Genomic DNA, 12,156 nt, shown 5'->3' with positions numbered 1-12,156 from the left:
GAAAATTCACAAGACCAAATATATTATAACTTTATATATATTTAGCTATCTTATATATATATATATATATATATATATATATATATATATATATATATATATATTTAATTCACTGATGTGTACTTGAAAATACTATGCACCCAAGATGGAAATCATATAAGGTAAACTTTCACAATTGACAAAATGCTTTTAAGTTTTTTTCAACTGTGACAATACCATGAATAATTTTTAACTCAAAAGCTGGAGAAAGTATTCAGTAAGATTCAAAGACAGGCTTGGGGAGCCTGTGACTACCTTGAAATGCTATGCAAATATTTGTGGTTTGGTGTGTATATGCATTTGTGAATTTCTTTCTACAGAAAGGTTTTATTAGATTCTCAAAGAGGTGAGACCAAAAAAAGATTAAGGGACTGCTTCTTGAGAGTCTGGTAAAGTGTAAGTTGCCTCAAGATCAAAGGAACTAACCCTTTGACTTGCAAATCAACTAAAAGGGAAGGAGTGGGGTGGTGGCTTTGGAGTCCTCTGTAAGTGGAGGGGGCCCAGCCCTCTCCCAGGGACCAGTGAAGGAAATTCAACAGAGTCAGGAAACTTCTTGACAGCCTGGTCACAAGGGTGTTGGAAAAAGGTTCTATTGGAGTAGAGATTGATGGGTGGAAAAAGGAGAGAGGGGAGTTGGACATGATACCAAAGAGATGTTTTCAGCATCAACCAGCTGCGAAATAAAATGGGCTTCCTTTTCCTACATGTTCTTCCAAGCATCATAAATCCTCAGGCTGCTCCCCAACCCACATCCTGCAGGATGCAGCCAGAGCAGCGGCCCCACTCCACTCTGGAACCAGTCATCCTAGGGATGCAGCTGGTCAAAAATCCCTGTGGATGCTTTCCCAAGATCTGCCCCAGACCCTGAGCTGCCAGAGGTGTTGCTGCTCCAGAGTTCTCTTAGGAATAAGTCTCCTACCTCAGTTAGTTACAGCCTCACTGATACAGGATCACAAACTATCCTGATGATCATTTCTTAGCTTTCGTGTTGCAGGTTGGTTGGGATTGGCTGATCTCTGCTTGGTTCAGTCCTGCATTGGCTGGGCTTTGGCTGCATGGTAAAGCTGTTCCCTGTCTCATCCTGTTGGGATGAACAGAGTATCCTGAGTGTATTTTTTCCAGAGCAGTGGCAGACACAAAGGGTCAACAGAAACCCTCAGGGCTTTGCCATGCCTACTCTTAGAACTAGCACATTGTCATTTTAGCCTCATCCTATTGATCAAAGCAAGTCATTTGACCAATTCAAAGGCAAGTGACAGGGCAATAAATTGCACCCCTTTAGAGGGAGCAACTGCAAAGTCATTTGGGCCTGGATATACAGGGCAAGGAGAATTTTGGAGACAGAAATGCAATCTGCCACATCTGTGTTAGTGAAGTCAGTTTTTCATAAATGACTATCATGACAAAGCACTTCACTTACCAATTCTATTCAAATAAATGGAAATTATTCAACCTAAAATTATGCAAATGTTGCTCCCCTTGTGCCAAAGAACTGCACCATGTCTGATTGGCTTTGCAGGTCTGTGTAACTCAGCTGATAGCTGGATGATAGTACCCAACATCAAGCAGAACCACTACACAGTGCACGGCCTGCAGAGTGGCACCAAGTACATCTTCATGGTCAAGGCCATCAACCAGGCGGGCAGCCGCAGCAGTGAGCCTGGAAAGTTGAAGACAAACAGTAAGTGCTGTGAACTCAACAGAGCTGTCCTGTCTTATCTGCTCTTCTTTCAGTGGAGTCTGTCCCCCTTTCTTTTCCTTTTCTCTGTCTTGGATATCATTGACAGTCCCCCAAAACAAATAAAAAGCCCATGTGGAATAGTGGAATTTGTATTCAGATACCTCTAGGTTCTAAACCTGATTGTATTGCTTCGCAGCCGCGAGGCCATTACTCTCTCTGCACTTAAGGCTTCTCGTGATTTTAAATAATCCTGGAGGCATTCTTGTGAGAAATAGAAGACCTGACACACAGTATGGGCTCTGTGACTGGTGGATAGTGTAATTTTTCATAGCAGAATAACCAACTAATAACTCTTCAGAAATTCTTTCTTTTATTCCAGAAAATAGTCCGGGTCTGTGGTTCTCAATCAGGGACACAGATTTTTCCTCCCTCTCCACCCCACCCCACTGAAGATGTTTAGTAATATCTGGAAGAAGTTTTTAGTTGTTACAACTGGGGTGGATGCTACTGGCATGTAGTGAGTAGAGGTCAGGGATGATGGGAAACATCCCCAATACACAGGACGGCACCCATCACAGAGAATGATCTGGCCTATATGTGTGTCTCCTGATACTGTCATCTCCCTCTCTCTGTCTCTGCCCACATGTGTTTTGTTTTATCCTCTCTTCTTTCTTTACATCCTTTTGATCCAGAAATATTATGTTATTTAACATGGTGTTTATTTGCATAAGACCTCCCAAGAGAAAGCAAATTGGAGTGTGTTGGTATGGCGCCATGTTGTGAGGTTGCCAGGCAGTCAACGGGAACAATTAAGTGCTTTTCAAGGGGAACCATCATTTAAACCATATTCTTGTTTCTCGGTACAAGTGTTCTGTCCTAGAGGAATATGTTGTCTCCTAGAGGAAGAGCAAAGGGATGTAAAGAGAGCACTGAATTAAGAAAGAGAAGATTGTGGCTCTCCCACTTGGTACCCTCTCCCACTTTGGGCAAGAAACTTGTGACTAGTTTCTTCATATTTTTTAAATAGACTTTCGTCTTAGAATAACTGTAGATTTATAGGAAATCCATAGATAATACAGAGAGTTCTGTATACCCTTAACTCAGTTTGCCCAAATGTTAACATCTTATGCAACCTTGGTACAGTTGTCATAATTAAGAAATTAATGCCTTACTCATAACTAAACTCCAGACTTTATTCAGATTTTACCAGCCTTCCATTAATGTTCTTTTCCTATTCCAGGACCCAATTCAGGATCCCACAGTGCATTTAGTGTTCCTTCACTTTTAAAATGGGAATATTTTAGTTTCATTTATGAGTTGTCAAAAAGACCATCTCAAAATAATTCTAAGTACATAAGAACATATAACATGATGGTATGTTTCTTTATGATCATACAACAAATGGCACAATACCTGTTCACACTCAGATCGGCAGTTTTTGATTTGCATTTGAAAATGTAAATATTTGTTCCTTCAAAAAATATGTTTGAGCACCTAGTGTGTTTGGGATGCTATGCAAGATGCCAAGGATACTATGAATATCTTCAACTCCCTCAGGTGTGCTTCTCTCAAAAAGCTCATAGACTATTGGAGAATAAAGCACATTAGTCCTAATTACCATTCTATGTGTGAAGCCTCTTATTGGAGTAACCATGAGAGGTTCTAAGTTTACAAAGCCAGGGTGCCCCAGTACAACCTTGAGAGGCTTATCAAGGTAGGTTAGGAGCAGGGGATGTGAGGAGGAGACAGTGTTGGAACACTCAAAAGGACAAGCATATGCAAAAGCCCAGAGACAAGGAGAACATATTTATGGAACAGAAAATTGATCAGTGTGGTTAAACTGTGTTTTAGGTTAGGTGGATAGGTGAGCCAGGAAGCTGAAGACAAGAACAGATTGCGAAGCCCTCCTGGGCCACACCAGGGAGTTTCTTTATATACCAATGATTGGTGAGGGAGAAATTGAAGAGTTTAAATAAAACAGACAGGATGAAAATTTCCATGAAATAAAGCTCTCTTGCACTATGATGTGGTGAGTGGATTACAAGGAAGGAAGACTGGCAGCTGGGCACGGTATCAGAAGATTATTGAAAGAGTTGTCCATATAAGTAAACAATGACCTGAATAAGAGTCGTGTCCCATAAAAATATTATAATGAATTGAATTATTTAGTAAAGTAAGCTATTACTCTCATTCTTGAACTGATTTATCATCATTGCAGCAAAAGCCTTGAATTTGGGCAGAGTGGGTAGTGGTTTCTTTGGGAAACACATCTGAGGCCCAGGCAGAATTTGCTCACCAAAGATTGCATGATCCTGCTCCACACATGCATGGGTGAGGGTGTGAGCCAAGGCATGAAGCATGTTTGAGGCAGTATCTCACCATTACAAGGCCAATTTTTCCAATGGCTCTGACATTCTGATATTTCTCATTGGAAGAAGGCCGCGTAGAACTTGGCCTTCATTGTAAATGGTGGATGCCATTAGGGAATTTCTTCCTGCTCTGCCCATTAGTATCTAATCATTTTTATCCATATTCTACCTTCCACCTTTAAAAATTGAAATATTTTAAGCAAAGCTGTCTTCTTACTCGTCTTGTCTTAGTTCATAGTTTATCTCTAATAGTGGCTGGCATGATCATTCCTAAGGACTTTTTTTAACAAGTAAAAATTTAAACTACACATGTAATTCAATAGATCTTACTGCCTCTGAGAATGTCCAGTCCCTGCTCAGCACTTGAGGATTTTCTCTGCTCCCCCTTTAAAGCTATTCTTTTTTCTTTTATATTGTTATTTTTTTGAGACCATGTCTTACTCTGTTGCCGAGGCTAGAGCATAGTGGCACGATCTCGGCTCATTGCAACCTCTGCCTCCCAGGTTCAAGCAATATTTGTGCCTCAGCCTTCTGCGTAGCTGGAATTACAGGTGCCCGCCACCATGCCTGGCTAATTTTTGTGTTTTTAGTAGAGATGGGGCTTTACTATGTTGGCCAGGCTGGTCTGGAACTCCTGACCTCAGGTGATCCACCAGCCTTGGCCTTTCAAAGTGCTAGGATTACAGGTGTGAGCCACCAGCCCAGCCTAAGCTTTCCTTTGATATGTACGGAAATATATTTTTAAAACAAGGGCCAGCAAACTATAGCCCAAGGGCCAAATCTGGCTGCCTGATTTTGTAAATAAAGTTTTATTAGCATATAGCTATGCCCATTCATTTACCTATTGTCAGTGGTTGCCTCCTCGCTGCAGCAGAGGAGTTGAATAGTCACAAAAGAGACCACATGGCCTGCATAGCCAAAAATATTTACTGTCATGCCCTTTGCAGAAAAATTATGCTGGTCCCTGACCTAAAAGAAAGATTTTAGAGGTGCTGGTGTTGTGTTTGTATCCAAGAGGCAACTGAAAATCCTCTGGCCTACCCACATGTGACAACATACTGCCCCATGCTTACTGGGTCAGTTTCTCACCCAGCATCATGTATTGCCATAGTCAAATTTACCAAACCTTTTCCTGTGATTGTCTGAGAGCTGTATACTGGACAGAAGGAACCTACCAACTGCAACAGTGGCTGTGGAGTTTGGACACCATGGCATTTGCATCGTGTTGTAACTCATTTCCTGCCTTGTGCCCAATGCAGTGTTGAATGACAGGCAGTACTCCAAACCAAAGAAGTAACAGCTATGACAAAATGTCTAGGTGTGACTCTGCCAAGGTGTTTTAATAGTGAAATCTTTAAGATACAAACGTGAGTAGTGAAATAGAGAAAGCCTTATTATATATAAATAATTTCATGGGTAGAAAACCCAGGCATCACTGTCACATTTTTTCCTAGTTTTGTGGCCTGAAAATTGTATTGTCATCCTAAATTCCTAAGAGTAATGCTTTAATATTTAATAATCTCAGAATAATGTAAGCCTCTAGAATATTCTATATATGAAGACCTAAGATCTTGATTTGTTTGGTTTCTGGTCTGCAGTCTATTGAGCGTGAATGCACTTTATGCTGGATAGAACACTGCAGGGGTTGAATATGGAGTCTTCATTCATTCCTCCTTTTTAGGATGCTACTATCTAGCCAGTATGTACCTGTGCTACTTGTGTATACCTGGAATCTATGAAGCTAGCTCACACTGTGTGTTCACCCTTGTCCATGCTGTTGTTGAATAGTTGGCCTACCACTGCTGGATCCCTATCTTAGAACTGGTAGACTGAAAGCTTATAAAGGCAGGAACATGTTCTTATTCACTCTCACTGTGTGCTATACTTTACACAGAGTTGCTGCTCCCTATTGTCTTTTGAATATTATTATAACCGTGCAAGCAAATGTCTTTGAAAGTTGTTTATAATGTTTAAATTAATATTAAAATATAAGATACCACTTTGTGATACAAGGCTGGCTTGTTCCTGTCTTTTAAATCTGATTATGAAAATATGCTATTGGTTATGATAAAATAAACAATCCTCTTCCTCTTCCATTTTCTGTTTTGTGAACTTGTTTTCAGGCCAACCATTTAAACTGGATCCCAAATCTGCTCATCGAAAACTGAAGGTGTCCCATGATAACTTGACAGTAGAACGTGATGAGTCATCATCCAAGAAGAGTCACACACCTGAACGCTTCACCAGCCAAGGGAGCTATGGAGTAGCTGGAAATGTGTTTATTGATAGTGGCCGTCATTATTGGGAAGTGGTCATAAGTGGAAGCACATGGTAGGCAACTTATATCTATTGTCCTGCAGTTATAAAATGGCACATCTCATTCTGTACTTAGTCAACCCAAATTAAAATACATCTTGAAGAATAAAATGCAGAAAAGTTGTATTAGTCGGCTATTGCTAGGATAATGCTGCATAACCAACACCTCCAAACTCAGCAGATTCAAACAACAACTATATATTACTAACACCCACATCTGTGGTTTCTCTGTTCAAGATTATAGAGCTCTGGTCATTGAAAAAGCTATACCATTCTAATACTGCTCTTTCCTGACATGAAGCATGGGTCAGTAAACCACAGCCCATGGGCCAAACCTGGCCTGCTACCTGATTTTGTAAATAAAGTTGTATGGGAATACAGCCAGGTCCATTTTTTTTACATATAGTCCATGGCTGCCTTTTAGCCACAACAGCAGAATTGAGTAGTTAAGAGAGAATCATATGGTCCACAAAGCCAAAAATATTTACTTTCTGGTCCTTTCAAGAAAAAAAGTTTACCATTTCCTACTTTAAAATATCACTCTTCATCATTATACAAAACTAATTTCTGTTGCCTTATATGTTTTATGATTCTAGACTGGACCAATTAGTGCAAACAACTAAGGGCTGAATGGTGGGGTTGAAGCAGTAATCATAGGCTGGGAACAATTTCAAGAGGTCTGTTAGATCCAGCCCAGTGACTTTAGCCCACTGAGTTCTCTCAGAATAAGGGCAAAGGTCAGGACACAATTACATTGGAATTAGTTAACCTCACAAAGTTAACCTTGCCTAATCCACAACAACAAACTGCACCCCTTACTTTGACTGTCTGTCTCACAAATGCCTGCTTGCTATTGATCAAAAAGGGAGCTATTTTATTTTTATTTAACAACCCCTCATATGGTAAGTATGTGCCAGGCACTGGTCTAAGCATTTTACAGATGTCAACTCATTTGTTCAGCCTTATAGCCCTTACAAAGGTAGATGCTAATATTATCCCCTTTACTGATGAGGTGACTGAGGTATATGCTGAAGATCACGAGGTTACAAAGCTCACAGGTGGCAGAGTCAGCAAGTCTGCAGTCAAGGGTCAGGCTCTTAACCAGCAGTCCACAAACATGATCTGTAAAGGGCCAGAGATCCAATATTTCTGGTTTTGCACACCAAATGTTTTTTGTCACTAATATTTGACTCTGCTGTTGTAGTGGGAAAGCAGCCACAGACAATACTTACACAAATGGGCATGGCTGTGTTCCAAAAAAACTTCATTTATAAATATAGGCAAAGGGCCAGAGTTGGCCCCTGGGTAGTAGTTTGCTGTGCCCTGCTCTTAACCACCATGCCATGCTGCTGTTCACAAAAGTGTGGTATATTTCTGAAATGCTATAATTACTCTCTAAGGTATACAATAGTATGCTTAATGAATGATAGCTTAATCCTTGCTTTGAAAGTAAAATCAACATTCAAAACTGCATAGCCTGAAGATGGTGAGTATAACAGTGTTTCAATATAAGCATGATAAAACACTTCTTATTTATATATATATATATATAAACCTTTCATTTCAAACCTATGCAAATAATGTGAGCATGTCTGAGTCCCTATATTGTAGGTAGATATTAGCCAAAAATCTAAGAAGTGAATTATAAGCTTCCTATCTCTCCCAATAATGTTACATACTATATTGGCTGAGCGAGTAGATTTTCCTCTGTTGTTATCCTCATAATTCTCTTTGCCCAGAACATTTTCCTGTTCCAACGTCCTGCCAGAGGATGGAGGACAAATCCTTCATCCCACTAGGCTCTGGGCTAGATTGGCATTTGCAATTTTTAGCTGTGATGGGACAAAATTAAATTAAAAAGGGAAACACAATGAAGGCAGGTGCAAAAAAGCAAATGTTTCTAGTTAATATGCTGTATTAATCTGGGATAGAATCCAGGGTCTAAATGATTATTACTCTATTAATAATTATTTATAATAAATGAAACCTGATCATAATGATCTCATTGCCATTGATGAATAGTTTGGGAAATTCCATCAGACCACTTCAGTTATATAAACACAGATCAGCATTACCTTGAAAACACCCTCCAGATGTCAAAACTAACTCATGAAGGGGAAAAGAAATTCTAAAATTAATTGCTACACAATTAATCTTTACAATCCTGATTGTGTCAATTTCAGAAAAATCTTAATCTAGAAAGTCACTTTACATTTCCTGGGGGTATGAGCAAGGAAGGGGTGCCCCCCCATGATTAAATGCCTGTGACATCTTGATTTGCAACAGCATATGACATATATTTTCTTGTGAAATATAGTCCTGACTTTAAATTAATGTGTACATTATGATCTGTGCAATGGGGCGTGTTAACATTGCTCTGAGAGGCATAATTTTTATACTTTGAATTCTCTGTGTCTCACTGCGTAACTTAATGGAACATTGCATTCTGCCTGCACCTTTCAAGCTCAATGGAAATATGTACCTAGTTTCACAGATTAATGATAATATAATGGTATTTTCCTTTGCTTAATGGACTATACACTTAGTTATTTTCTTACTCTCTAATGCTAATGTGCACTTGGTGTTTTATGAAATGGTGTTAACTAAATGAGTAATAATGGGTTCATGCAAAGATTACTAGACCAGAAGGGGAGGGGGCAGCATGCAATTCTGGATTTTGCTCCCAATTTTAACCTTCTCTGTTTCTATTTGCTACACGTGGTCAGCCATACCTACCACAGCTATTTCATAGGGTTTAGGTAAGGTTCAAATGAGAAGTAAACATCAAAGTAATACAAAATAAAAATGCTGTGCCACAACAAGAAGGAAGCAATACAGATATGGTGATTTTGTGATGCAAATGCAGGTTCCAAATTGTCTGAAAAATGGAAATGGTGTCTACTGGGGCATATAGAAAATCTTTGGGGGTGGAGGGGAGATATAATTGCAGAATGAAAACCATTCCAAAGTGTATATATTAGTCCATTTTCACACTGCTGATAAAGACATAACCAAGACTGGGCAATTTATAAAAGAGTTTTATCATGGACTTACAGTTCCATGTAGCTGGGGAAGCCTCACAATCATGGTAGAAGGCAAAGAGAAACAAGTCATATCTTACATGGATGGCAGCTGGCAAAAAGAGAGCTTGTGCAGGGAAACTCCCACTTTTAAAAACCATCAGGTCTCATGAGATTTATTCACTATCACAAGAACAGCATGGGAAGGACCTGCCCCCATGATTCAGTTACCTCCCACTGGGTCCCTCCCACAACATGTGGAAATTGAAGGTGAGATTTGGTTGGGGACATAGCCAAACCATATCATTCTGCCCTGACCCCTCCCAAATCTCGTGTACTCACACTTCAAAATCAATTGTGCTTTCCCAACAGTCACCCAGCCTCTTAACTCAGTATTAAAAGTCCACAGTCAAAAACCTCATCTGAGAAAAGGCTTCTACCTATGAGCCTGTAAAATCAAAAGCAAGCTAGTTACTTCCTAGATACAATGGGGGTACAGGCAGAGGGTAAATACAGCCATTCCAAATGGAAGAAATTGGCCAAAACAAAGGGGCTACAGGCCCCATGCAAGTCCAAAATCCAATGGGGGAGTCAAATTTTAAAGCTCCAAAATGATCTCCTTTGACTCCATGTCTAACATTCAGGTCACTCTGATGCAAGAGGTGGGTTCCCATGGTCTGGGGTAGCTCTGCCCCTATGGCTTTGCAGTGTACAGCCTCCCTCCCAGCTCTTTTCATGGGCCGACGTTGAGTGTCTGTGGCTTTTCCAGGTGCATGGCAAGCTGTCGATGGATCTACCATTCTGGGGTCTGGAGGACAGTGGCCCTTTTCTCACAGCTCCACTACGCAGTGCCCCAGTAGAAACTCTGTGTGGGGCCTCTGACCCCACATTTTCCTTCTGCACCGCCATAGCAGAGGTTCTTCATAAGAGCCCCACCCCTGCAGCAAACTTCTGCCTGGGCATCTAGGCATTTCCATACATCCTCTGAAATCTAGGCAGAGGTTCCCAAACCTCAATTCTTTATTTTTGTGCACCTGAAGGCTCAGCACCATGTGGAAGCTGCCATAGCCTGAGATCTATGTTGGCCCTGTTCAGCCAGGACTGGAGCAGCTGGGATGCAGGGCACTAAGTCCCTAGGCTGCACACAGCATGGACACCCTGCTCACCTACCCCACAAAAGTACTTTTTCCTCCTAGGCCTCCAGGCCTGTGATGGGAGGGGCTGCTGTGAAGACCTCTGACATGCCCTAAAGACATTTTCCCCATTTTCTTGGGGATTAACATTCAGATCCTTTCACTTATGCAATTTTCTGCAGCCAGCTTGAATTTCTCCTCAGAAAATGGGATTTTGTTTTCTATCGCATTGTCAGGCTGCAAATTTTCTGAACTTTTATGCTCTGCTTCCCTTATAAAACTGAATGCCTGTAACAGCATCCAAGTCACAGCTTAAATGCTTTGCTGCTTAGAAATTTCTTCCACCAGATATCCTAAATCATTTCTCTCAATTTCAGAGTTCCACAAATATCTAGGACAGGTGCAAAATGCCACCAGTCTCTTTGCTAAAACATAACAAGAGTCACCTTTGCTTCAGTTCCCACCAAGTTCCTCATCTCCATCTGAGACCACCTCAGCCTGGACTTTATTGTTCATATCACTATCAGCATTTTTGTCAAAGCCATTCAACAAGTCTCTAGGAAGTTCCAAACCTTCCCACATTTTCCTGTCTTCTGAGCCTTCCAAACTGTTCCCACTACTGCCTGTTACCCAGTTCCAAAGTTGCTTCCACATTTTTGGCTATCTTTTCAGCAGTACCCCACTCCTTGTACCAATTTTCTGTATTAGTCCATTTTCATGCTGCTGATGAAGACATAACTCAGACTGGGCAATTTACAAAAGAGGTTTATAATGGACTTACAGTTCCATGTGGCTTGAGGAAGCCCTGCAATCATGGCATAAGGCAAGGAAAAACAAGTCACTTCTTACATGGATGGCAGCAGGCAAAAGAGAGCTTGTGCAGGAAAATTCCCCCTTTTTAAAACCATCATCTCTCGTGAGACTTATTCACTATCACGAGAACAGCATGGGAAGCATCTGCCCCATGATTCAGTTTCCTCCCACTGGATCCCTCCCACAACATGTGGGAATTCAGTATGAAAATTGGGTGGGGATACAGCCAAACCGTATCAGTGTATCAGATAAAAAGACGACATCTGAGATACTTGAGGCACTCCACAGATGAAGGGGGCCAGAAGCTTATAGGACCCTGGAAACACTGGGGCATGAAGTCAGGGAGTCTTCTGCTCTAGTTCATGAAGTCGTGATGAGCTGTAGCAGCTGCAAAGTTGCCCACAGCATAAGGCAGGTGTACTCAGGAGCTCATCTAGAAGCTTCCACAAACTGCACGTCTACTGTCTGTCATCAGGAAAGAGTGTTTCCCCTCCTCTAAGCACTTCTGGATCTTGTGCAAAGGCATCACAATAGCAGAGCCTGACCCAGACTCCTGTAGCAAAGGGGATTCTGGGAAATGCAACTTGGATTCTCCTCAAAAGCAGGAGAGGACGGATGGGAGGGAAGAGAGGATGCAGCATTGATGACAGACAGGCCTGCACACTGGGCTTGGCGGACTGTCAATTCCATCCTCCTTCTGGATTTAATGATGGCATGTTCTATTAATTTTCTTTTTAAACACACCTCTCTTAAGGTGATTGTATTTTAAGTCCAGTGTGATATTT

The 12,156-nt window shown here is 41.0% G+C and overlaps 1 protein-coding gene across 6 annotated transcripts in view; it reads left to right on the top strand.

Annotated features, from left to right (window-relative positions):
- MID1 (midline 1) overlaps positions 1 to 12,156 on the top strand; it is a 371,641-nt gene that overhangs the window by 354,031 nt on the left and 5,454 nt on the right. For all 6 annotated transcript variants that reach the window (XM_017509924.2, XM_037731852.1, XM_037731853.1 and 3 more), the window contains exons 8-9: positions 1,559 to 1,720; positions 6,213 to 6,420. In XM_017509924.2, the coding sequence (XP_017365413.1) occupies positions 1,559 to 1,720; positions 6,213 to 6,420 (370 nt within the window). The remainder of the gene's footprint in view (positions 1 to 1,558; positions 1,721 to 6,212; positions 6,421 to 12,156) is intronic.

The sequence above is a fragment of the Cebus imitator genome, unplaced genomic scaffold (genome assembly GCF_001604975.1).
Source record: "Cebus imitator isolate Cc_AM_T3 unplaced genomic scaffold, Cebus_imitator-1.0 Scaffold426, whole genome shotgun sequence".
Taxonomy (NCBI): domain Eukaryota; kingdom Metazoa; phylum Chordata; class Mammalia; order Primates; family Cebidae; genus Cebus; species Cebus imitator.
This window is presented reverse-complemented; position numbering and strand designations above follow the sequence as displayed.